Source organism: Peromyscus maniculatus, chromosome 18, assembly GCF_049852395.1.
Source record: "Peromyscus maniculatus bairdii isolate BWxNUB_F1_BW_parent chromosome 18, HU_Pman_BW_mat_3.1, whole genome shotgun sequence".
In the NCBI taxonomy this organism is placed as follows: Eukaryota; Metazoa; Chordata; class Mammalia; order Rodentia; family Cricetidae; genus Peromyscus; species Peromyscus maniculatus.
In genome coordinates, this window is record NC_134869.1 from 42,573,304 (window position 1) to 42,600,304 (window position 27,001).

The 27,001-nt window shown below is 45.4% G+C and overlaps 1 protein-coding gene across 1 annotated transcript; it reads right to left on the bottom strand.

Moving 5' to 3' along the window:
- Positions 1–6,763: 6,763 nt before the first annotated feature.
- On the bottom strand, positions 6,764–26,916 carry Prim1 (DNA primase subunit 1). Its single transcript, XM_042263161.2, has 13 exons — positions 25,520–26,916; positions 24,820–24,977; positions 21,944–22,050; positions 21,806–21,879; positions 19,777–19,913; positions 18,375–18,433; positions 17,133–17,242; positions 16,367–16,458; positions 16,085–16,223; positions 13,857–13,926; positions 12,322–12,413; positions 10,518–10,616; positions 6,764–6,876 (listed from the first exon to the last, which is right to left on the bottom strand). The coding sequence occupies exons 1-13, from the start codon at positions 25,620–25,622 to the stop codon at positions 6,857–6,859; spliced, it is 1,260 nt and encodes a 419-aa protein (XP_042119095.1). The 5' UTR covers positions 25,623–26,916; the 3' UTR covers positions 6,764–6,856.
- Positions 26,917–27,001: the final 85 nt, after the last annotated feature.

Here is a 27,001-nt window from a genome sequence, read left to right on the forward strand (position 1 = left end):
CCGCTTCCCTTAGCGAGCCGAGCAGCTGTCGTCCCGGCGTCCTATGGTGACAGCGGCCGAAATGAGGCTGTGAATTCCTGGGAGGACGCGCGGGCCTGGCGGGAGCCGCCCAGCCGCGGCCTTGACCCCGAGGGACGCGCCCAGAGGCCGAGCGTAGGCGGAGGAGCGGCAGCTGGTGCAGCCCGCGTCCCCGGATCCGTCCTCCAGCCGAGCGGGCGAGCGAGCGAGACGCGAATTTGCAGCCACCGGGCCCGTGTGTTCGCACCGATGGAGAGAAGTGGCCCGTGTTAAAGTCCCAATTGTTTTCATTTTGGAATCGACGATTTAGGGCAGCGAAAGTTCGGTTCTCCCCAGGGAAAAAACGCTCTAACCCCCAGCCCGGGGGAGGCAGAGGCAGGCGGATCTCTGAGTTCGAGGCCAGCCTGGGCTACAGAGCGAGGTCCAGGACGGCCAGAGTTACACGCAGAGCTTTAACACACAGTTCGCTTTGCCTGATATTTTTGGCACTTCTCAGATTTTTTTTTTTTTTTTTTTTTTTTTGGCGGGGGGCCGTGTTTCGAGACAGGGTTTCTCCATATGGCAGCACTGGCTGTCCTGGAACTCACTCTGTAGACCAGGCTGGCCTTGAACTCACAGAGATCTGCCTGCCTCTGCCTCCTAAGTGCTGGGGTTAAAAGTGCACCACCGTCCAGCTTTTCTCAGATATTCTAAAATTCACCCCTTTTAGAGTCAGCGTGGGAATGTAGCTCTGCTGGTAGAGTGATTGATTAGTAAACAAGAAGTCCTGGGTTTCATCCTGCACACCAGCATTTGAGCGGTGGAGACAGGATCAAGAGTTCAAAGCCATCCTCAGCAAAACAGCAATACAGAATCGTGTGAGGGTTTTTGTTTTGTCTGAGACAAGGACTCTTACTGTAGTCCCAGCCGGCTTCAAACTCACTTAGAGATCCACCTGGCTCTGCCTCCTGAGTGCTGGGATTAAAGACATAGGCTACCAAGCCCCTAACCTTGTGTTTTTGAGACAAGGTCTTACTTTGTAGACCAGGCTGACCTCGAACTCATAGAGACGCATTTGCCTCTGAACCTAGCAAATTTAGAACCAGGCTGGGCTAGATATTGAGAGCCTGTCTCAAAACAAACAAAACCTCACACTCTTTGAAAGTAGAATATACTGTGAAACCAATATTTTGTTAAAGAAATGTTTTACCATCTCAGTTCTACATAAGAACTCAACAAACTTGAACCTGGACTACTTAGATCACCTGCAGGGCTGTTTTTGTTTTTAAATAACTTATTTAAATTTATTTTATATGCGTTGATGTAAAGATGTCAGATCCCCTGGAACTGGGATTACAGACAGTTGTGAGCTGCCATATGGCTGCTGGGAATTGAACCCGGTCCTCTGGAAAAGCAGCTAATGCTCTTAACCACTGAGCCATCTCTCCAGCCTGTCTTTGTTTTTAAAGCAGGCTCTCTGGAGGTCCAAGCTCATCTCAAACTTGCTGCCAGCCCTCCAGAGTATTGGGCTTACAGCTGTGCACCATCACATCTGGCTAACGCTTACTTGATTTAATTGGCTGAGTTTTATAGGAAGCGTTGAGAAAGTTAAATATTCTGAAAGGTACTTTAAACTCATGATTGGGCTGGCCAGACGGGTCAGCTAGTACAGGAGCTTGTAGTGCAGGTCTGGCGACCTGAGTTTCATCCTTGAAACCCACGGAAAGGTGGAAGAGAACCCACAGAGTACGGAGCACGTACACAAGTAAGTAAATAAAATAATATCTGGGCTGGAGATACGTCTCATCAGTTAAGAGCACTAACTGCTGTTTCAGAGGGCAGGGGTTTAATTGCCAGCACCTACAGCACTTCTGTCTGTATCTCCAACTCCTGGGGAATTTTAAGCCCTCTTCTGGGCTCTGGGAGCATTGCATGCATGTGGTGCAAAGACGTACCTGCACGCAAAATACCCATACACATAAAGTAGAAATAAAGAAAAAATAAACTGTCTTGAGAATTTGAGTATAATCAATGAGAATTAGGATGAATAAATCAGGATTAATTGGGGTAGTAACTTTACAAGGACTAGGAAATTCTGAAATCATCCTCATATAGGAGACACTGCCTAAGAACAGATTTGGGGCTGGGAATAGAGGTTAGTTGTTATGTTTTGGAAACACATGTGAAGGTCTGGGTTCGACTCTCAGTGCTCTTAAAACCAGGCATGACGGTGAAAGCTTGCAATGCCAGCACTTGGGAAGTGGAGGTCAGAGGTTCAATTCAAGGTCTTCCTTGACTATGTAAAGGTTGAGGCCAGCCTGGGCTACATGAGACCAGTCCTCCACCACACACACACACCCCAATTTTCTTTTTTTAAATTGGCTTTTAATCTTGTCTAGACCATTTAGACTATCCTATTTTTGCCTTAATCTGTAAAATGGGAATAATGGTTACTGCTTCATAGTATTGTTAGGAATATATGCACATGACTTAGTGCTTATTATTAAAATTGTAGCTAAACCAGGCACTGGTCGGGAACCACATCTGCTTGGGAAGCTAGGGCAGGAGGATGGAGATTTGGAGGTGAGTTTGAGCCGCACAGCTGGATCTCTTAAATGTGAGGGGAGGGGAATGATGCTGGGATCCGGTTTACTTACAGAAGTCTGTTTTCTCGAGTCAGCCTTGGGTTTAGCCGCTGAGTACTTCCTCTTGTACAGGGCCTTTCTGGAATACATAATAGACTGAGTAGATGCCCGTTCCTCCAGCCAGGACAGTGTTGAGGTACAGAGTCTAGTTGACATTGCTCACTCACCCTGTTGGTAAGACTAGCCTAGGAAGAGATTTATGTGTGCACACACGGGAGGGTCAGAGGACAATCCTGAACATTGGCCTTCAGGTTTCAACCTTGTCAGAGACAGGGTCTTTGGCTCGCCAGTATGTCAGGCTGGCCGGCCCTCGGTCTTCTGGGATTTTCCTCTCTACCACTCCTCTCCTTAGCTGCTGGAATGACAGACTCAGGCTACTGCATCCAGCTTTTATGTGGTTCTAGAGATCCAACTCTGGTCTTTACGCTTGTGCAATAAGGGCTTGGTCCCTTTATCATCTCTCCAACCTGTATCATATTCTTTGGGTTCCTTATGACCAAAGTTTGAAACACCAATTTGGTGTCAAGTTGTGTCCTTTTTTTTTCCTTTTTCAGATAGGGTCTCATATAGCCCAGATTGTCTTGGAATTGCATAGCCAAGGATGGCTTAGAACTCTTGATCCATCTGCCTTAGGCTCCCAAATGCTAGGATTACAGGTGTGCACTACCACACGGCTTGTTTCTATACTTCTACCAGTGGCTTGGAAAGTCAAGGAAAAGGTAAATCAATAGTCTTTTGGGTGTTCTGTTCAAGAGCTATACAATTATTACTTTAAAAAGAAAACCTGAGTTGGAGGCCAGCCTGGTCTGTAAAATGAGTTCTAGGACAGCCAGGGCTACAGAGAAAGAAACCCTGTCTCACACACCCCCCCCAACCCTAATGAGTCTTAGTAATTATTTTTTTTATTGTATGTGTAAGGTGTGTTGTCTGCATGAGGGTGTGCATGCTTGTGCAGTACCCAAGGAAGCCAGAAGCTTTGAGCCATCTCTGTAGCCCCAGTAATTATTAAGAAGTTTTAATTGATTTACTATTTTTTAGAAGCTGAAGACTGAATAATCCACAGTATACAGAAGCTTAAATAAGCAGTTTTGCAAGATGGCTTTTAATATTTTTCTTTGAGGAGTAGGAGAGGAGGTCTAAGTGTTTTGATAAACACTATATATGTATATGAAATATATATTTGAGACAGGGTCTCACAATGTAATTCTTTTTTTTTTAAACAGGGATAATGAAAAAGTTTATTACTAGCTGGGTGTGGTGGTATACACTTAACCCCAGCACTGTGAGGGGTGAGGAACTCTGGGAGTTCAAAGCCGTCTGGTCTACATATCCAGGTCCACGTCAGCCAGTTTCTTAGACCCACTGAGTTTAGGAGTCTCCTCTGTCAGGGAACCTTATTAATGGAGAAGGTGGCTTCACCACCTGCACGACCCTGGTGGCCGAAGCCATCTTGCTGCCCATCATGACCTCATGACCCCCGAGCAGGGGCAACAATGTAATTCTTTTTTTTTTTTTTTTTTTTGGTTTTTCGAGACAGGGTTTCTCTGTGTAGCTTTGCGCCTTTCCTGGGACTCACTTGGTAGACCAGGCTGGCCTCGAACTCACAGAGATCCACTTGGCTCTGCCTCCCGAGTGCTGGGATTAAAGGCGTGCGCCACCACCGCCCGGCCAACAATGTAATTCTTGAGACAGGGTTTCTCTGTGTAGCCCTGGCTGTCCTGGAGCTCACTTAGACAAGCTGGCCTGGAACTCAGAGATCCCCCTGCCTGCGGAGAGCTGGGAATGAAGGCAAATGGCTACTATGCCCCGCCACAATGTAACTCTGCGGGCCGGAACTTGATATGTAGCCCAGGCTGCCTCAGGTTCAGACATCTGCCCATCTCTGCCTCCTGAGTGCTGGGATGAGTGGCGCTAACCCCCTGGCAATAGTTTTGTTTGTTTGTTTTGGTTGTTGGTTACAGGCTTTCTCTGTGTAACAGCTCTGGCTGTCCTGGAACTCCTCAAACTCAAAAGATCCACCTGTCTCTGCCTCCTGGGTGCTGGGGTTAAAAGCATGAGCCACCACAGAAGGCTCTAAATTGGTTATATTTTTAAATGCCTCTTTGTGGTAAACTAATCCAGTTTCTGAGGGGAAAAGAAGCTAAAATGGAAAATACTTGAAAAAGACATTCTATTAGGTCCTAATATTATTCACCTAACTTTTTTTTTTTTTTTTAATTTTTGGTTTTCTTTCCGAGACAGGGTTTCTCTGTGTAGTTTTGGTGCCTGTCCTAGATCTTGCTCTGTAGACCAGGCTGGCCTCGAACTCACAGAGTTTCACCTGGCTCTGCCTCCTGAGTGCTGGGATTAAAGGTGTGCGCCACAGCTGCCAGCGGCGGTGGCACAGGTTTTTTTAAAAAAAAATTTTTTTTTAAGATTTACTTATTATGTGTACAGCATGTATGACTGCAGGCCAGAAGAGGGCGCCAGATCTCATTACAGATGGTTGTGAGCCACCATGTGGTTGCTGGGAATTGAACTCAGGACCTCTGGAAGAGCAGCCAGTGCTCTTAACCTCTGAGCCATCTCTCTAGCCCCCGGCACAGGTTTTTAATCCCAGCACTCAGGAGGCAGAGGCTGGTGGATCTCTGTGAGTTTGAGGTCAGCTTGGTCTACAGAGTGAGATCCAGGACAGAAAGAGCTACACAAAGAAACTGTCTTGAAAAAAATTTTTTAAGGAGAAACGAGAGTAAATGAATATAGGTGACATGAAAGCCAATGGGAGCTGTTTGGGGGGAAAGGGGGTGTGTGGAAAACGTGTGATATAAATGTATGTATAGCCGGGCGGTGGTGGCGCACGCCTTTAATCCCAGCACTCGGAAGGCAGAGCCAGGCGGATCTCTGTGAGTTCGAGGCCAGTCTGGGCTACCAAGTGAGTCCCAGGAAAGGCGCAAAGCTACACAGAGAAACCCTGTCTCAAAAAAACCAAAAAAAAAAAAAAAAAAAAAAATAAATAAATAAATAAATAAATGTATGTATAAAATGTCACAATAAAAGAGTAAAAGGAAAATGTTACAATGAAACTCATTATCTTACATGGTAACTAAAAACAGTAATAAATGAAAAGTGGGCATGGTGGCTGAGGCTTGTAACCCCAGCATCCAGAAGGCTGACACATCCAGACTGCCAGGACAGCTCAGTCTAGAGTTGACCCTGTCACTCAGAACAACAAAGACAAAACCGTAAGACAAGCCAAACTGAACGGTGGTGTGACAGCTATTCCTGACTGTCAACTTGACTACATCTGGAGTTAACTACAACCCAGGCAGCTGGGTACAGCTGTAAGGGATTTTTCTTCAATGAAATCATTGAAGTGGGAAGTACTACCCTAACTCTGGGCCACACCTGATGGCAGCCACATAAAGGAGATGGAGGAGGCTCCTCAATCTCACTGGCATCAGAGCCTTCTTCAGGATTCCCCAGTACACTGAAGACCAGCTGAGACATCCAGCCACGTGGACTGAACAGCTACTGGACCTTACATTGGTGGACAGCCATTGCTGACTAGTTGGACCATAGCCTGTGAGCCACTCTGATAAATCCCTTTCCCTCTCTGTATATGTATGTGTGTGTGTGTGTGTGCGTGTGCATGTATACACACACACAGGACACCCCCCCACCCCCCACCCCCCCATTCTGTTAGTTCTGCTCCTCTGGAAAATCCTGATTAATACAAGTAGGCTGTAGTGTAGCCCGGGCTGGCCCTGAACTCGTGGCGCTTGTTCTGCCTCAGACTTCTGAGTCCTGGGATTACAGGTGTGAGCCACAGCTGTTAACTCATGACTGAAAGATACGGCCATCATCTATATAGAATTATGGAAGTGGAGATGGTAACCAGTGGGCTAAAATGAAAGTCTTGGCATTATTACTGCTCACATAGACCTCTATACATAGCAACTGGTAGAACTGAGTATATCAGAAGCCTAAGAATTATCTTTTCATAATATTAAAATTTACAAAGTCCTGCAGTTTACTTATTCCTTGATTTATTGTTTCTTTTAGGATCCTTGACACTCTCTTGGTCCCAGGAAATCTCTTCAACATAAACTATTTCTTGAAAGAAGGACATTCTGCTTTAAGGATTAAGGCACATAGATGAATTTATTAAATGGTTCCTAAAGTGTTTGGTCCGTGGTTCAGGGTTGAAGACATTGGTGTGATAGGAGTTGTTCTCTTCAGAAATCTTTTTGTAAATCTACAACAAAATAGGAAACAAAATTTAAAAACTAAAAATATAGTTTTTTTAAAATGAAAATTAGTAAAGGAAAATAAAACCATTTATTTCCATATTCTGATTTGTTTAATGCTTCTATTAAATTCACACCGCACATAAAGGCTTGTTTTTACATGTGTTGAGGCCCACATTATAGGCTGATCCAGTAAAGAATGGGAATCTAAAGGCTGGCCAGACGGCTCAGTGGGTAAGGGCGCTTGCTGTCAAGCCTGAGTTCAGAGCCCAGGATCGTCTGACTTCCACACACATTCTACGGCAAGTGTGCATGCAAACACTGTGTCTGTCTGTCTATCTGTCTGTCTGTCTGTTTCTCTCTCTCTCCATGTCTAAAATAAAAAGAAATCAAAGGGCTTCGTATGGCTACTTGGAATACCAGCAATGATGAGGCTTTAAGTTTATCCAATAAAGACAAATCTGAGTGCTCACTATGAGCAAAACTTTGTCTTAGGCCCTCTGGAATCCAACACAAATTAATAAGTGGGAACAGTGTTGGTATTTCTATAATATTGCTATTGCTTTCTAGGGTATCCATCAAGCTTTTGAAAACTTCATTCTGTAGCAACATGAGAATTTTTCTAAGAGGAAAATTCATGAAGAAAAATAATCTAGTTTTGTTACTGGAAAGACAGAAATATTTTGTAGGAAGTTAATAAAGCATACATACATTTCAAATTAAAAATAATTTTTTTTTGTGCCCCACCAAAACCAGGCTTTCTATTTTTTCTAGACAGGGTTCTCTGTATAACAGTCCTGGAACTCACTCTGCAGACTCACAGAGATCCTCCTGGCTCTGCCTCCGAGTGCTGGGATTAAAGGCGTGCACCACTGCCGCCCGGCTTACAGACTCACTTTTCTCTATGAAGAAAATAATCTCCATAAGAGAAATACACTGTAAATAATTTAAGCATTTTACTTATTTAAAAACATGTTTAGCTGAATGTTAGTAGCTCATGCCTTAAATCCCAGCACTCAGGAGGCAGGCAGATCTCTTTGAGTTTGAGGCCAGCTAGGTCTACACAGAGAAGAAACCGTGTCTCAAAAAAAACCAAACCAACAACAACAGCAAAAAAAACAAACAAACAAACAAAAAAACCAAAAACATGTTCACTGATTTTTTCTTTAATTTACATATTATGAGGTCTTTCCTAGTCAGAAAACTCCTCATTTGAGTACCTCCTTTTAGTAATTACATCTAATAAGGTTTGATAGTTCCCTCTTGTATTTACATTTGATCATCTCCCTGAAACCTTTTCTGGCTTCTATGACAATTCCCTCCCCTTCCCAATTCTCTCGTTCCTTTATTATTCCTTTTAAAAAGATTGACTTACTTTCACTTTATGTGTAAGGGCGTTCTGCTCTCGTGTACGTATGCTTGTGCACCACGGGCATGCAGTGATGTTGCAATACTTTACTTTTTAATTATGTGTATGTGCCTATGTGTGGGTATGCTCACTTCTATTCAGGTACCCTCAGAGGCTCAGGGCACTGGATCCCTCGAACTGGAGTTACAGATGGTTGTGAGCTGCCCAGTGTGGCCACTGGGAACTGAGCTCCGGTCTTTGCAAAAGCAGCACACGCTCTTAACTGCTGACATGTCACTCCAGCCTCTCCTGCAATGGCACGCTGACTTATTTAGTATGGCGAGGAAAAGGCAGGGGCAGGGAACACGTGGTTCTTTCCTTCTGCCACGTGAGTTCTGCAGACTGAACTCAGGTTCTCGGGCTTTGTGGCAAGCATCCACCTGCTGAGCTCTCTTGCCAGCCCTGAACCTCTGACCCCCGTTCCTCCACCTCTGAAGTGCTAGGACTACAGGTGTGCATCAGCTGAGCCGGGCACAGGTGTACGTGGTGCTGGGCACTGAACACAGGGTTTTGTTCATGCGAGGGAAGGACTCTACCAGCAGAGCTACATTCCTAGCCGGGATCTGCTTTTAGTGAGGGCACAAATCAAGGTGTTTTCTTCCCTAAAAATCTTTACTATTTTCCTGTTCCTACCCAGACCCAGACTCCGACATCTGGAATTTAAGGCTGCCTATATTTTGGCTCTATCATGCTTCTTCAGATGTATCTGTCATTCCCCGACACCCCTGCACCGTGGGCTTCGGATGTAACTCAGTAGTAGATTATTTGCTTGGCATTCTTAAAGACATTTACTGAAAGGAGTTAGAGAACCTTTCACATCACAGCTCAGATTCAGACAGATCTCTCTCTCTGAGCATTCGGACGGCATTGCTCGGTATCAAGTTTGTGTGTGTGTGTGTGTGTGTGTGTGTGTGTGTGTGTGTATGTGTGTGTGAAGACAGGGTCTCACACTGAAACTTAAGCTAGCCTGGAACTGTGTGGGCCAGCTGGCCTCTGACGTATGGCACTTCTCCTCCTCAGCCTTCCCGGGCCCTCCATGACCTGTCCTACTGGCAGACCAGGAGGGATGGCGTAGAATTCATCTTTGTTCATGTCATTTTACCTGACAGAGTGTGTTCAATAAATGTGCTGGACTAGGAAACCTTCATTTAAGCTGGCTGGTGTTGGCACATGCCTTTGGGTGGATTTCTATGAGTTCAAGGCCAGCCTAGTCTATAGACAGGACAGCCAGAGCTACACAGAGAAACCCTATTTCAGAAAAAATCAAATCAAAACAAACAAACAAAACAAAACACAAACAAAAAAAGAAGAGAAACCATTATTATTCATGGAAGAAAAAAAAATCACTTTTTTTTTCTTGTTTGGAGGCAGGGTCTCATTTAGCCCAGGCTAGCCTTGGACTCTTGATCCTCTTGCCTCACCCCAGAGATAACAGGCCTTTGTTGAATGAAGAAACTTTTATTAAAGACAAACAAAAAAACGACTGGGGATTTAGCTCAGTGATAGAGCGCTTGCCTAGCAAGCACAAGGTCCTGGGTTCGATCCTCAGCTCTGGAAAAAGAAAAAAAACAAAAACAAAAACAAAACAAAACAAATGGTGGTGCACATCTTTAATCCCAGCACTCGGGAGGCAGAGGCAGGCTGATCTCTGAGAGTTCGAGGCCAGCCTGGTCTACAGAGTGAGTTCCAGGACCGGCACACAAAACCTAAGGGTTTGCATTAGGTGAAGGTGCTCACTGCCAAGGCTGACAACCTGAGTTCAATCCCCTGATCCATATGGTAGAAGGACAGAAGTGACTCACAAATGGTCATCTGATCCCTACAGATGCGCTATGTGCTTACACACAGACACACACACACCCCTCCCTAAATAAATGTAAAAATAACAAAAAACTAAAAAACAACAAAAACCCACTAAAGTTACAATAAATCAGTATTTTTTTTTTTTTTTTTTTTTTGGTTTTTTCGAGACAGGGTTTCTCTGTGTAGCTTTGCGCCTTTCCTGGAGCTCACTTGGTAGCCCAGGCTGGCCTCGAACTCACAAAGATCCGCCTGGCTCTGCCTCCCGAGTGCTGGGATTAAAGGCGTGCGCCACCACGCCCGGCCCAAATCAGTATTTTTTAAGCTAGATTAGACAAAGATTAGTTTTACAAAGACTAGAAACACTAAGTTGTTCATTTGCTGGGAGCTTCAAACTATTCAAACTCAGAAGATCCTAGACACAAGGGGACATCATCTTACCGCTCTTCTTGAGAAGTTCGCCTCTCCGGGACTTATCCAGGTTTTCAAGAAATTGTTCAAACACTTTCACATATGGTGCTAGACTGGTCTTCTTGTAATCTAGAGTATAAAGGGTGTACGTCAGAGCTAGCACATTGGCAGAAGAGCACGAATATTTTAAAACAACCAGAGCTGGTTCTCTGACAAACCCTCAACCACCTTGATAAAAATCAAGAAAGAAAGGAGATACAAATGCCCTAAGTTAGAGAATAAAGGTGCCATTCCACCAGATTCCAAGGAAACAGCGTTATTAGAGAGAACTATGAAAACTTGTACTCTAAAAAGCTGGATAACTCAGAAGCAGGGTTTCTAAGTGCATATCATCTCCCATAAGTCTAGAAGATATAAATAACTAAACAGACCCACTATAAGATGGAAAGTATCATCAAAAGACACACACACATACACACACCCAGGACTGGACAGTCACTGTTGAATTGTTTTGTTTTGTTTGCTGTCCTGGAACTCACTCTGTTGACCAGGCTGGCCTAGAACTCTCAGAGATCTGCCTGCCTCTGCCTCCTGCTGGGATTAAAGGTATGTGCTACTCTGCCTGACCTATCCAACTTTCAAGGAAGATTTCATGCCAATTTTTAAAAAACAGAAAACGAAGGAACACTACCATACTCACTCTACAAAGCCAATCTTATCCTGGTAGCAAAGCCAGGCAAAGACACACCAACAAAAGAAACCACAGACCAATCTCTTTGATGAGCATAGCCGTAAACATTCTCTACAAAATACTTGCAAGCTGAATTCAGGAACACATTAAGAAGACTATGCACTATGAACAAATAGGCTTCGTGCCAGAGAGGCAAGGTTGGTTCGACATATATACATCAATAAAGGTAATACATCATATAAATAAACTTGAGACAAACCCCACACGCATTTCTATTAATGCTGAAAAGGCATCTGAAAAAGTTTAACATGCCTTCATGATAAAGTTCTGGAGATTTTAGGAATAGTTGAAACATACCTCAGCCGGGCGGTGGTGGCGCACGCCTTTAATCCCAGCACTGACAGGCAGAGGCAGGCGGATCTCTGTGCATTCAAGGCCAGCCTGGAGAGATATCTCAGCAGTAGAAAGCACTTGCTTCTCCTGCAGAGAACTCAGGTTCAATTTCCAGTTCCCCACCCCCAACCCCTAGTCACAGCTGGCTGTAACTCGAGTTCCAGGAGGATCCAATGTCCTTTCTGGCTCCCATGGGTACTACGTGTGTATGGTGTACAGATATAACAATTACATTCAGGCATACACTCATTCACATGAAATAAAAATAAATAAAACCTAAAAAGATACAAAACATAAAAAGAGTATGGACACCCTTGTCTTGTCTTGTTCTTGATTCTACAGGAAATGTCCTTGGTTTGTCTTCATTGACTATGGATTGGTTGTTTATAGTAGCCTTTATCATTTTGAGGTATGTTTCTTTTTTCTTTCTTTCTTTTTTTTTTTTTTTTTGGTTTTTCCAGACAGGGTTTCTCTGTGTAGCTTTGGAGCCTGTCCTGGATCTCGCTCGGTAGCCCAGGCTGGCCTCAAACTCACAGAGATCCACCTAGCTCTGCCTCCCAAGTGCTGGGATTAAAGGTATGTGCCACCACCACTGCCCAGTGATGACACAATTCTTTAAAGACTCCACAGGCTACACTAGAGAAGGGCAGAGCAGTGACAGCATCCGATGCCCCACCGTGGCCTGACTCTAAGAACTAGTTACAGGAGTGCGGACAGGTCTGTCAGAGCAGCTCCAGGTCACTAACTTACCTCTGACTCTGGGTTTGCTATCAGATCCGGCTTCATGCCCCTCGTTGTCCTTTTCATGAGTGGAAACCAGGTCCAATTCTCTGCAGATGGCGCTACAAGCAATAGAATACGGGAATTTTAAAGTTGGTTCCTAGACTCACATCACCCACTGACATTAGCACAGGAAGCTCAAACTCTCTGTGAAAAAACATCTGCCTGAGGGGTAGCTTGGTGGTGACTGACGGTCTTAGTATGTAAACGACCCCAGGCACCACTTCTGATACCAAACAATAAACAAACAACCTGTCAAGTAGATTTGAGGCTGCATCATCTCTTCTTGGAGTTTTTCCAGCACATTGTTAAGGATTAGGAAAGGCAGCAGCAGAGTGTGTGTGCTCAGGGCCTTGTACATACAAGTGCTCTCACACTCGGCAGGTCTCAATATGTAGCTCTAGGTGACTAGAATGTTTGTTTTAATTTTGAGAAAGAGTCTCACGTATTCCAGGGTGTTCTCAAACTGTCACACGGCCAAGGATGACCTTGAATTCTCTTGTTTCACCTCCGCCCTCCCCGCGCCTGCGATTACAGGTCTATTCCACATCACCCGTGATTATGTGCTAAACCACATTCCACGCCCTGACCTAGAACTGTGATCCTTCTGCCTCTGGATCCATGGTATATATGCCACTATGCCTGGCAAGATCTGTTTTTAGCACGGTTCTGGGGTCGAACCCAGTGCCTTGTATAAGCTATACGCCTGGCAAGTGCTGTCACTGCGCTACATCCGTATACATCTCTAGGCTAAAACTTTCGTGTATGCACATGTGTATGTGAGTTACAGTACACATACAGCCAAAGTTGACCCTCACCTCGACCTGTTGGGTGTTTTCTGGGCTAACTGGCCTGCGAGCTCCTGGGGATTGTCCTGTCTCTTGCTCCCATCTCACCACAGACACAGAGATCACAGATACGTGTCACTGTGCCTGGCTCTAAGAAGGTCTAGTGACTTCAACTCATGTCTTTTGTTTTTTTTTCGAGACAGGGTTTCTCTGTGTAGTTTTGGTGCCCGTTCTGAATCTCGCTCTGTAGACCAGGCTGGCCTCGAACTCACAGAGATCTGCCTGGCTATGCCTGTCGAGTGCTGGGATTGAAGGTGTGTGCCACCACTGCCCAGCTTCAACTCAGGTCTTAATGCTTGTACTTCACCCAGGGAGCCATCTTCCCAAGCGCCGCCTAAAACTTTTCATATGCTTGAATCAGTATTTCCCAGACTTACTATTTTTGATGCTGTGGACTGGACCCAATACTCTTGCTAATGAGCTGTGCCCCTTAGCCCTCAGAGGGTTATTTGATCTTAAAATGCTTTTCCCCACACAACAGCTAAAACCATGCATGGCCCTCCTAAAGTATCACCATATAATCCCTAGTACTAAGTACCTCCACAATCAAATAGGTCACCCCGTAAAGCTACATCTCTATCCAGGGATCTAGGATAATCTATTTAGAATTCAGGAGAATAGTTGTAAACAAGGAATGATCGATGATCTGGAACATACCTTACAGTTGGAACAGTAAATGGGTCGAACTGATCAACTTTCTGAAAATCAATCGGCACAGAAATGCGACCTGTAAGAACCAGAAGTTATAAACACATGATCATAGGCTGTTGTGTCTCTGGATTATTTTTGGTTAAATTTTTACAAAGCGCTGGGATATAGTTTAGTGGTAGAGTGTTTGATTTGCATGCATGAGGTTCTATATTCAATCCTTAGCGCGCGCGCGCGCGCGCGCGCGCGCGCACACACACACACACACACACACACACACACAATTTTTTTCCCAAAGGCTTTGCTATCATAGGGTTTTTGGAGACATATAGCTCCTACTATGTAGATCAGGCTGGTTTTGAACTTGCAACAGTCTTCCTGTCTCTGCCTGAGTACTGGGATGGATTATATGCATGAGCTATCATGCTCAGGCTGTTTGGAGCCAAGGCCTCACTACGTAGCCCAGGTTGGTCTTGAACTTATGAACCCCCTAAGTGCTGAGACCACAGGTATGCACCACCATATTTGACTACATCAGACCTCTTATTTTTAACTCTGTGTGTGTGTGTGTGTGTGTGTGTGTTCTGTGTACACAAGCTCAGGTGCCTGCAGAGGCCAGAGGCAGCAGATTCTCCTGGAGCTGGAGTTATAGGCGGTGGTGTTGGGATTTGAACTCAGGTCCTCTGGAAGAGCAGTGTGTGTTCTTAACCACTGAACCATCTATCCAGCCCCTGAACATCTTTTTTTTTTTTTTTAAAAGATTTATTTATTTATTATGTATACAGCGTTCTGCCTGCATATATGCCTGCAAGCCAGAAGAGGGCGCCAGATCTCATTACAGATGGTTGTGAGCTGCCATGTGGTTGGTTGCTGGGAATTGAACTCAGGACCTCTGGAAGAACGGTCAGTGCTCTTAACCTCTGAGCCATCTCTCCAGCCTGCCCCTGGACATCTTTAAACATTTTTTAAAAAAAGCATTTATTTATATGTGTGTGTATAAGTCAGAGTCCTCTTGTAGAAGCTGGTTTCCTCCTTCAACCATGTAGGTCCAGAAAATTGAACCTAGGTCATCAAGTGTGGTGGCAAGTGCCTCTTACCTGCCGCGATACCTCACCAGTTGCACGCTGGACATCTTTATGGAGCGTTTTGGAAATATACGGTCATGTGACCAGAAAGGTATTTTGGTCAACTGATGGGCTGCATACAGTGGTGACATTATAAGATATTGTCCAGCAATAAGCAGCTTAGTTTGTATAAAAATATACTGTGATGTTTGCACAATAATAAAGTAAATGATATTTCTCTAAAGGCATTTCTGTTGCTAAGCGACATACGACCTTTGATGACATCTTATAAATCTACACCTGGTTCGAGGCCAGCCTGGTCTAGAGAGTGAGTTCCAGGACAGCCAGGGCTACACAGAGAAACCCTGTCTCGAAAAAATAAACAAACAAACAAAAAACACAAAACAAAACAATCTACACCCAGGACAATACATAAAACTCACATCTAAGGGCTGAGGATATAATGATTTCTTTTGAAATGGGGTCCCACTATGGAGAGTACCTGACCTGGCCTGGAACTTGCTATGTAGCCAAGAATGGCTCTGGTCCTTCTGCTTCCCTCTGGCTTCTACATCCCGAGTGCGGGAAGCACAGGAGTATAAACAAACACTTTGTACTTGGCTCCAGTTTGCTTTTCCTAACAGTTTTTTTCTTTTTTTGAGACAAGGCTCCCATATTGCCTAGGCTGGCCTCCGACTCCATGTTGCTGACGATGACGTCAAACTTGTGATTCTCCTGATCGGGGGGATTATAGGCCTGTGCCATCACACACCTCTTATGGTTGCTGGGATGGAACCCAGGGCTTCTGTGCAGGCTAGGCAAGCACTTTACAAACCGAGCCTCACCCCCCACAACCCTCCAACTTTGACAGAGCAGCAGTTCACCTGGTAGCTGCTTAGCAGGCAAGGTCAGAGCATGCAGATACTAGCCAACAAGTTGGTCCTTCAACCTCAACTTCACAGACATATATATCTATTCACAATTAACGACATCCCCACTAACACCAAAAAGAACGAGCCAGGCGTGGTGGCACACGCCTTAATCCCAGCACTCTGAGGCAGAGGCAGGCAAATGTCTGTGAGGGAAGCCGCCAGGTCTACACAGTGAGACCCTGTCTCAAAACAGAAGAAAAGGGTCTTTCTTTTCGTCTTCCCCACTTTCCTCACACTGCACCTGTTTTAGGATGGACGCTAAAAGGGCTCTTCAGTAAATGATTGACGCCTTTGCTCACGTTGACATCCAGGCGTGGAAAACAGTACTGCAGCATGATCTCCCACTCCAGCCAGGGACCGCATTTATCACTCTTCATATTCTAGAAGCAGACGTAAGGCCGCCATGAGGGTCAGAAGGGACTTCTGAGGATTGCTTCAAAGATGGTTAAAAAAGATCTTCTTCAGCCATCTTTAACTGAATCATGAATTGTATTGTGATACTGGCAAAGACAGGTTTCAATACCTGGGAGGCGCTGATCACTTTCCTCAGATGGTCCCAGCGCTGAGACGAACTGTGAAGGCGTTGAAAGCCTTTCTGAAGCTCATCGTGAATCGGTGATACATCATTAAGGAACACGCTAACCTGGGGACCTCGGTGAGTCAGTCTGTGGTGTGTGCTGTTGCAAGGATGCTGAAGCCTCACACACTTGGACACTATCAGTGACTCCTAAAACGCAAATGCTGGGCACATACAGCAGCAAAAAAATTCCCTTATAGCCAGGTGGTGGTGATACATGTCTTTAATCCCAGCACTCGGGAGGCAGAGGCAGGTGGATCTCTGAGTTTGAGGCTAACCTGGGCTACAGAGTGAGTTCCAAGACAGCCAGAGCTACACAGAGAAACCCTGTCTTGAAAAAAAAAAAACAAAAAAAAAAAAAAAACAAAAAGAAAAAAACCCTTTATAAAAATTTAGTAGTGAAATGACAGAAAGATGCTAAAATAATTATAAGTTATTATAACATAATGAAGTTTTTCCCAGGTCTTGTACATATCCAGACTAAATGACTCCCTATTCTTTAACCATTAATTCTAGGAACAACTTACAAAATGAGAAAACTATTTTACAAAGTGGTCCCATTTCTTACTGCAGCCCAGTGATACAAAAATGTAGACGTGTAGAAACAAAAAGACTAAACTTCCAGAAACATAGGAGACTATGCAAGCAGTGTAAATCTGTAACGTCACAGGCTGACAGGACTGACCCCCACAGTAATCACAGGAAAGGATATTCTCAGGAACAAGGGCTAAAATCTTATCCCAGTTTTCTTTATTTTCAAGAATATCTTGGCCAACTAAGGCATACTCTTCAAAGTATTTTCTAATTATGTTTATAGATCTCCTGTAGGAATAACAGTAACAACAAAATCCCCACAGCATTAGCAACACGCAGGACACACAGGCACTCTCCTACTGGGCAAAGTTACTGTTTATTGAATTCCTAGAACTAGATGAATGGAATGAGACCTTTTAGTTAGTTAGTTAAAACTAGACACTTAAAAGGTAAATAACCTAGCACGTTACCTATCATAGGATGGGTAGGTATTGGGGAAAAGTTTGCTTTCTTTACAAATTTTTTATTTTATTTTGAGACAGCATTTCACTGTATAACTCTGGATCCCCGGAAACTCGCTCTGGAGACCTGGCAGGCCTCTGTAGAGATCGGACTTACAGAGAGAAACCCTGTCTTGAAAAAAACAGGTGTGTGCTGCCATGACTGGTCTAAATGATTACTTCTTAAATCCTACAATCTATACAGTTACTAACACCATAGAACACGCAACACTGGTATAAATAACCGACTTAGGACAACATATCAGTGTTACATGTAGGATCTAGTTTCTTGCTTTAAAATCACAACAGCTGCCTGGCAATGGTAGCGCACGCCTTAATCCCAGCACTTGGGAAACAGAGGCAGGTGGATCTCTACAGAGGCCAGCATGGTCCAATGAGTGAGTTCCAGGCCAGCCAGGGCCACAGAGACCCTCTCAAAAAAAAAAAATAAAAAACTGGCAACAGGGACATAATGCTTGGAATTTACAAATATTCTTCACACCTTGTTTCATTTGTTTTTGCCACAACTCTAGAGTTAAGTAGAGCAGGCCCAGCCCTCCACATCATCCACTTAGGGGAGTGGTGCCTCCATCATGAAGGGCACAGGGCAGAACAGGGGTAGAGGAAGCATGGGTTTTAGAAGTTGGTAAACTGGGGCCTGTGTGCTAGACGTTAACGGTGCCTTGTGGGATGGTAAGCAGCCCACATAATTCTCTAGAACCCACTCTTCTTATCTTTCAACCGAGACTGTCACATTTCTCATGAAGTCGTGAAGGTCGCTGAGAATCATGGTAGAACATAAACTAGGAGGCTGATAGCTGCAACAGTGACTACTCCTCGGGGGTGAAGACTGACAGCAAGAGACTTCTAGAAACACATGTAGCAAACCAGAGACGCTCAGGGAGTCTTTCCCAACAGACCTGACAAACGGATGAAGCTTTTCACTCAGGTGGACTTTCTTTTTAACGTCTTGACCACCCTGAAAAATAAACCACCGGAGGGGGGAAAAAGACCTTTATTTATGTATATTATAAAGCCTAAATAAAATTATTTAAAACCGGGGCTGAAGAGATGGCTCGGAGGTTAAGAGCACTGGCTGCTCTTCCAAAGGTCCTGAGTTCAATTCCCAGCAACCACATGGTGGCTCACAACCATCTGTAATGAGATCTGGCGCCCTCTTCTGGCCTGCAGGGATACGTGCAGACAGAACACTGTATACATAATAAATAAATAAATCTAAAAAAAAATTATTTAAAACCATCTTTAATATATTCTATTATCCCATTTAGAGCCATATAAAAACCAGAGACAGTGGCTAAATTTGGAAGTATAGCAGCTTGGATGCTATTTCATTACTAAAAAGGTTTTCTTTTTGTGTCTGTGTACCTGGGTGTTCGTGTGTGTGTGTACCACAAGAGAGTTGTAGCTGTGAAGGCCGTAAGATGGAGTCAGATCCCAGGAACTGGAGTCACAGGTGGTTGTGAGCTACCACGTCAGTGCGGAACCCGAGCCAGGGTCCTCTGCAAGAGCAGGAAGGGCCTCTAACCACTGAGCAACCAGCCCAGGATCTTCTCCAGATCTCCAACTTCCTCTTAACTTTATTTGACAAAGTTAACTAGAGAAGCAAACTAATTTCCCTGTTGCTACAGAGGAGGATACTTAGCAGAAAAAAAATTGGCATCATTTTTGTTGTTGGAGGCAGGGTCTCACTCTCAAGCCCAGGCTGGGCCTGGAGCTCATAGCCCCCTGCCTCAGTCCCTGGGTGCTATAATTAGGGACACGAGATGCCATATATATTTTAGAGATATAAATAATTTAGCTATTGTTTGAGTTTCACGTATTTACACGATGAATTCTAGTTATTTTCACACGGCCCCCTTCACCGAAACCCTTCTTCCCAACGGGTCTTCTCATTATCAGCTCTTTTGTGTGTGTGACTCCGAGTTAATTCAGGTTTCTTGCCCCAGTGTGGGTGAGAGGTTATTTCCTAGAGCCGGGAAACTTGTTCGTGGCTACATGTCGTCACCGACCTGTCCCACAGGAAGGGGCGGGGCCGCAGGGACCCGTCTTCCACCCATGAGACATGAATTGTTGACGGCCCCCATCACATGAAGAACTTGAGTGGGTGCAGACGGCTGCAGTGAGCTCACGAGTGAAGCATCTTTCAAAAACTAGTTACTATGACTTGGAACGATCTTTGCTAAGATTGCTTACTCTGAAACATGAATGCTATAAAGGTAATTTTCTGTGTTACTGAAAGTCCCGTGCTTGGTAGTATCTACTAGGTAAGGACACGGGAACTGCTATTTCAGAGAGGCTTACCTTGACAAGACTCAAGTACTCCACTATCCCAGAGCGCACGGCAGAGGACAGCTTTCTAACGGACTCGTCACAGACCCAACAATGAACTCCTCTCCTTCCCGAGTACACCCAGAGGCGGTGCTTGAATCCAAAGTCCTCTGGGGGGGGGGGCAGAAATAGTAGGCTTTAAGACAGTTTTTTTTTTTTTTTAAAGATTTATTTATTATGCATACAATGTTCTGCCTGCATGTGTCCCTGCAGGCCAGAAGAGGGCACCAGATCTCATTACAGATGGTTGTGAGCCACCATGTGGTTGAGCCATCTCTCCAGCCCCTTAAGACAGTTTTACAACCTAGCTTTTGCTTACTCATTTCTCATGTTTTCCATAAGTACTTTAATCTCCCCGCCCCCCACTTCCTGGGGGCTGTACTCTGAGACAAGGTCTTATGTTACCCAGGCTGGTTTTTTTGTTTGATTTTTTTTTTTTTTTTTAATTTTTGAGACAGGGTTTCTCTGTGTGGCTCTGGCTGTCCTGGAACTCACTTTGTAGACCTGGCTGGCCTCGAACTCAAGAGATCTACCTGCCTCTGTCTTCTGAGCGCTGGGATCAAAGGCGTGCGCCACCATCGCTCCGCTACTCAGGCTGGTTTTAAACTTGCTATATTGCCAAGGATGACCTTGAACTCCTGATTCTCCTAACTCCACCCCCCAAATTATTGGTATGCACCACCAGACTCGGCTTTCTCTTATTTTTACGTTTGTGTTTATGATATGTGGGTGTGTGTGCCCGTGCATACATGTGGGGAATTCAGAGGCTGACACTGTATGTCCTTCCATTCCTGTCCTCTTATTTTTTGAGGTCTCCCACTGAATCTGGAGCTTGCTGATTCAGCTGATGGCTGGCTGGGCAAGCCTCTGGAATCCTCTTGTTTCTACATCCCCAGGTTGTGGTTACAGGCGTGTGCTACCAAGCTTGGCTTTCACAACCAGGTGCTGGAAATCCAACTCCAGGTGTCATGCTCACAGTGTGGTGGTCTGAAAGAAAAGGACCCCCAAAAGAGAGTGGCACTATCAGGAGGTGTGGCCTTATTGGAGTAGGTGTGGCCTTGCTGGAGGAAGTGTGCCACTGTGGAGGCGGGCTGAGGTCTCATAGGCTCAAGTAATGCCCAGAGAGACAGATCTTTTCCTATTGCCTGCAAGATGTAGGACTCACAGCTCCAGCACCATGTCTGCCTGCACGCTGCCATGTCCCACCATGACGATAATAGGCCGAAACCTCTGGTTTATAAGTGAGCCACCCCAAACAAACGTTCTCCTTTATAAGGGTTGCGTGGTCATGGTATCTCTTCACAGCAATAGCTTTCTTGTTTTAATCACACCGACCTACATCAGCCTGCTGTGTCCTGAGCCTGAATCTCGCTCTGTAGCCCAGGCTGGCCTCGAACTCACAGAGATCCGCCTGCCTCTGCCTCCCGAGTGCTGGGATTAAAGACGTGCACCACCACTGTCTGGTGAGCTCTTGCTTTTTTTTTTTTTTTTTTAACTCATTCTCATTTTTCTGACAGGACTTCTTTCTTTCCTGACTTATTTTCTTTAATATTTATGTGCTCATGTGTGGTGTTACCCGCAGAAGCCAGTGGATGGTATTGGACCCCTTAGAGATGGAATTAGAAGCAGCTGTTAGCCAACCCACACAGTTGCTGGGAACCAGTTCAGAGGCACTGTAATTGCGGGGTGGCGGAGGGGGACAGGAGGATCGGGAGTTCAAAGTCATCCTTAGCACTATAGTAAGTTTAAAACCAGACTGGGTAAGAGTCTTCCTTTTGCTTTCTCACTTTTCCTGTGGGGAACAGTACCTAGCACACAGAGCTGCTCTAGTGGACTGTACTGGGGGAAGATACACTAGTGTGTCTGACACCTGTCTTAATGTTCTCACTACAAACGTTTCCCTTTTCTTTTTCTCTTATGCTTCAGGGGGAAACACCAGAAACGTAGGAGATCTGATCATGAAATACGGAGACTTAGGAAAGCAGACCTGACTGGCACGTACCTTTCAACGCTCGGTCTATGATTCGTATGGCCATTGTCATCAGAGTCCAGCACTTAGCACATATGTCTGCAGAACTGGAACACAGTCATCGTTACTCACTGTCAGTGACACCACCCACTCCAGGAGGAAGGTGCTTACCTGCAACATCTCCTTACGTCATCATAGTCTGTCATGTCAATGTCAAAGACCAGTTCTTTCTCCTGGGCCTGGAAAGCTCCTAGCTTCACTGTATTGTGTTGACTGGGCTACAAATACAAAATACCTATCAGTTTCCGTGAGAGTTGTCCATGTCTATTCATATGGAAAAATGAGTCACAGAAGTTGCATAATACAACGTCTATGGTACTTTGAGTCCATTACTTGGGATCTCACTCAATCTGAATTAATGGTAGTTTTATTTTTTTTAATCTACTTAGAATAGGGTTTAATGAATTCTCTATAAATATATGTTGCATGATAGAAATAATAAAGCTATTTTAGGCTCCTAACAAAGAAATTATGGGCTGGAATGATGGTTCAGTAGTTAAGAGCAACTGGCTGCTCTTCCAGAGGTCCTGAGTTCAATTCCCGGCAACCACATGACTCACAACCATCTGTAATGAGATCTGGTGCCCTCTTCTGGTGGGCAGAGGTACATGCAGACAGAACACAGTATACATAATAAAATAAATCTTTTTTTTAAATGTCTATACAAATAATTCCCTATTACAGGATGTTTCACAAATCTTTGTTACTGTACATACAAATAACAAATATCTACTTATTTTAGATTCCCATCAACAGATTAAAATATATGAGTCCTGGTTGTTGTTTTGAGACAGGGTTTCAGTAGCCTACGCTGACCTTGAACTCCCTATGTGGCCAAAGATAATCTTGGACTTCTCGTCCTCCTGCTGCCACCTGAGGCTGGAATTATTAGCATGTGCCCTGCACCCAGATGATGCAGAGCCGGAGCCAGAGCCCAGAGCCTCCATGCTAGGAAAACAATCGACTGAGCACGCCCCAGCCCTTGAAGCAGCCAGCTCTCCTCGAAGCACTTAGCTCTTCTGTAAATCTACAGAGCTAAGTGACTGCTCCTCCACTGCCCTCCCAGAAGGTACCCGATCTGTTACTTGGAAAACATAAAAGAGGGCCTTGGGACTTGGGGGGCAAAAGGCACAGTTGAAGAAGGGTATATTATATTGCTATCAGAGAGATGGATCGGGTATTTATACATGAAATGCTGAGATTCAGCCCTTTCTTTTAAATTGTGTTTAGTTTTATGTCTATGTATGAGAGAGAGAGAGAGAGAACGTGTTCAGGATGTTGGGTGTCCTGTTTGATTACTTCTCCTGCAGACAGGGTCTTTCACAGAACTTGAGCTTGGCGGGTTGCCAGGGAGCCCCAGTGATCCTCCTGCCTCTGCCTCCTAGCACGGAGGTTGTAGGTGCAAGTGCAGATACAACCTGCCTCTGCCTCCTAGCACGGAGGTTGTAGACACAACCAGCTTTTAGGTGGATGCTGGAGGTTTGAACTCGGGCCCAAAGCATGGTTCTTCCTGCTGAGCCATCTCCTTACGCAGAGATCCAGTCCTTTCCCCTCACGTCCGTTGCTTTCCACTGACAACTCAGGCAGGAAACTAGATTCCTTCCAGAAGAATCTGACCAGATGCGTCGGGCACTGTTCTAGGCTCTAGGGACAGGCCAGTGACTGAACGAAGATCTCTATGCTAGTGGAGATATTATTGTGAGAAAGACCCGAGAAACTTAGCTCAGAGTCCCTAAGAATACGGCTCAGCCAAATCACTTTCCAGTAAAAACATCACATCCATAGCTGGGTGCTTTGGTAAATTCAGCACCTCAGGAGGCAGAAGCAGGAAGATGATGAATGGGGTGGGGTGGGGTGGGTTTGAGTGTAAAAGAAGCGAGTTTAATAAACTATCATCGACATCCCCAGAAATAAGATATTTCAAAGAAAAAGGACAGGATGTTTACAAAAAGTGTAGCTCCCCCCACAAGTGAGGACCACAAGTATGGTAACGGTCTAGTCACTATCTCAGAACAGACGATAAAGGGACATACCAAGGCGCACAGTTGTATAGTTTTAGAACTAGGGAAAGAAAGGATTGACGGAAACTCCTAAGAGCTCCCAGGTCTCATGCATTAGAAAGAGCATTAGAATAGCATTAGTCCCCACCCCTGGGGCAACACGGATCAAATGCAGGGTTTCCCACAACACAGGCTCTGTGACTACTCTACATCCCAGCTCCTCTAATGAGAAACTTAATAAAAACTTCTATACTTATTGTGTGTGCAGGTGCACGTATGTACGCCAGAGGCTGAAGTTGGGTGTTTTCTTCAACCACCCTCCACCTTAGCGACACAGGGTCTCTTCCTGAAGCTGAAGCTCCCTGATGCCACTAGTCTGGCTGTCCAGCGAACTCCAGGGATCCCCCTGTCTCAGCCTTGGGACATGGGTACTGGGATTCTCAACTCAGGTCCTCAAGCACTTTACCAACTGAGTTATCTCTCAGCCTCAGGCTTACCGATTTCGAATATTGATTTACTTTTCTCTTTTAGTCAATCAAATCAAAGGTTTATTGTCCATTTGTTTTCAGGGACAGGGTTTCTCTTGCAGGCCCTGGCTGTCCTGGATCTCACTCTGTAGACGGGGCTGGCCTCGAACTCAGAGATCCACCTGCCTCTGGGGTTTAAGGAGTGTGTCACCACCCCAGCAAGAATTTTTTTTTTCTTTTAAAAGACATGGTCTCATGTATTTCGGACTGGCCTCCAACTCCTACGCAGCCGAGATGGCCTTGGACGTCTGATCCTCTGGCCTCCCCTACCTTTACACTGGGATTACAGGTAACGCACCAACACACCTGGTTTATGGACTCAAGGGTTCATGCATGCCAGGCAAAACCAGTGTGTTCCATCAACTATAACGAACTCTAAAACATTACCTTCAAAACTTGGGGGCACCAACCCACTCCAGCTTATGAAACAAAATACAGAAAAAGAAAAAAGACTCCTTACTCTGTGAGAATATACAGCACCGATATCAATCTTATACGGGTTCATTTTCTGCATCTCCTTTTCCAGATCACTCTGGTTGCTGAAGGACTGGTAGCGAATGTAAATGTCATCTTTCAGCGTGAATGAAAATTCACGGTGTTGAAAGTAATTCTTTGTCACTGCAAAACAATTTTAATGTGGTACTTTATTCAGTTTAGGGCATTATATAACCTCAACTAAGGGGAATATACATATATGGGTCTTACTGTATAGACTAGGCTGCCCTAGAACTTACTATGGAGCCCAGGTTGGCCTTGAACTCGTGAAAAAATTCACCGCCTCAGCCTCCCGAATGTAAGGATTACAGGTGTGAGTCACTAGGCCCTCTAGAATATTTTTCAGGAGTCCCCTTTAGGCCCAACACTGTTCTACTTAGCCTGTAATGTGAAGGGTCGTACTATTCCACATTTGCTAGGGAACAATAAACGGGAGGTGTAAATATTTTAAAGACGAAATGTCTGTCATCGGCGGGCACTGGCAGACCTGGTTGCAGGTCACACCCCCATGCTAACACCGTCTGCGGGCAGGACAGTTAGGTCCCCCTGTCTTTCTGTGTCTTTGCGGTGGTGGGGCGGGATGGGGATGGGGACGGGGATGGTGCAGGAATACCCTCCCCGCCGCTCCCGGCCCCGCCGCCCGTCCCGCTCCCCGCCTCCCTCACCTCCGCCGTAGTTGAGCCAACGATAGTACTGGGCGTAAGGAAAGAGCCTTCGGTAATACAGCTTGAGCAGCTCGGGCAGCTCCGCAGGGTCAAACGGCTCCATGAAGCCAGGAACTAGACTGACACGAGAATTGGCGGGAACGGCACAGGGCTCCACGGCTGCGCACGCATCGGGGGCGTGGCGCGCCGCCGCAGGGACTGCCGGGAATTGTAGTTCTTACGCGCTGTGCCGCAGGACTGCTCTTTCTGGAGACCGGTCTGACGCCCTCTTCTAGCTTCCGTGGGCACTGCATGCATGTGGTACAAAGACATGCATGCACACAAAAGGCCCATACACATAAAACAAAACAAATAAACCCAGTATCTATGAGTTTGAGGCCAGCCTGGTCTACAGGGCGAGTTCCAGGGCAGCCAGGGCTGGGATCAAAAATGTCAGCCACCACTGCCCAGCTTCCCCCTCTCCTTTTTGAAAGAAAGCTTCTTGCTGTGTAGCTCTGGCTAGCTCAACACATCTCAAATTTCATTAAAAATTTTAACTACATTTATTTATTTATTTTGTGGATGTGTGTTCATGTGCCACGTCGTGGGTATGGAGGATGACAATTTTCAGGAGTGGGTTCTCTCCTGCCGTCCTAGTCTGGGAGATAGAACTCAGGTCATCGGACTTGGTGGCTTGCACCCTTACCTGAGCAATTTCCCCAGCCACCTAATCCCCGTACTTTTCACAAGTTTTATTTTTTCAATAATATTGGAAGGGCGAGAAGAGGCAAAAAGGTTTTAGTAAATTAACAACCTAACTCCAAAAATGGACTCCCCACTCCGGTTGGCAAAGAGCTTTCTTATTTCCTTAGGGACCTGGTAACTTCCACAAAACACAGCTGATTTCCTGAACCCCTGCATATCCTATTTGTGTGAAGTGCGTTTTGTTGCTGACAGGGTTCTCACTCCAGCTGTCTTGTCAAGAGTAGTACATTGCAGTTTTTGATAAGTTTTTGCACCCCGATAAACCTCTCCACCGACGCAGCAATCCAAATCAAACCAAATCAGACTGAATTAGAAAAAGCCCCGGTTTGATGGGTAAAGCCTTCCAGGGTGATTCTCCAGCCTTGCAGAGACCAGAAAACCACCTGTCTGTTTTCTGGGATGCAGCTCAAATACCCGGTGGGAGTGGTCTCGAGACTCTCTGGGGGAGGAGCTGTGTTTGGCCGGCTTTGAAGGGGCGGGTTTGGGGAAAGAGACAGGGGAGGGGAGCTGAGGTGGATCTCCCACCAGAACATTCCAGACTCTTGGGTATAGGATGCCAGGGTGCCAGGGGCTGAGGTGGAGCTCCCACCCAGTTTTCTTTTCTGAAGCCACGTGTGCCACCTTCCCAGGACTGTTGTTGTTGTTTGTTTTTCCTTTCTTTTGAGATCTTGTCTCTAAACTAAGACCAGTCTAAACTGGCCTTGAGCTTCCAACCTTCCTGTATCAGCTTCTTGTGTG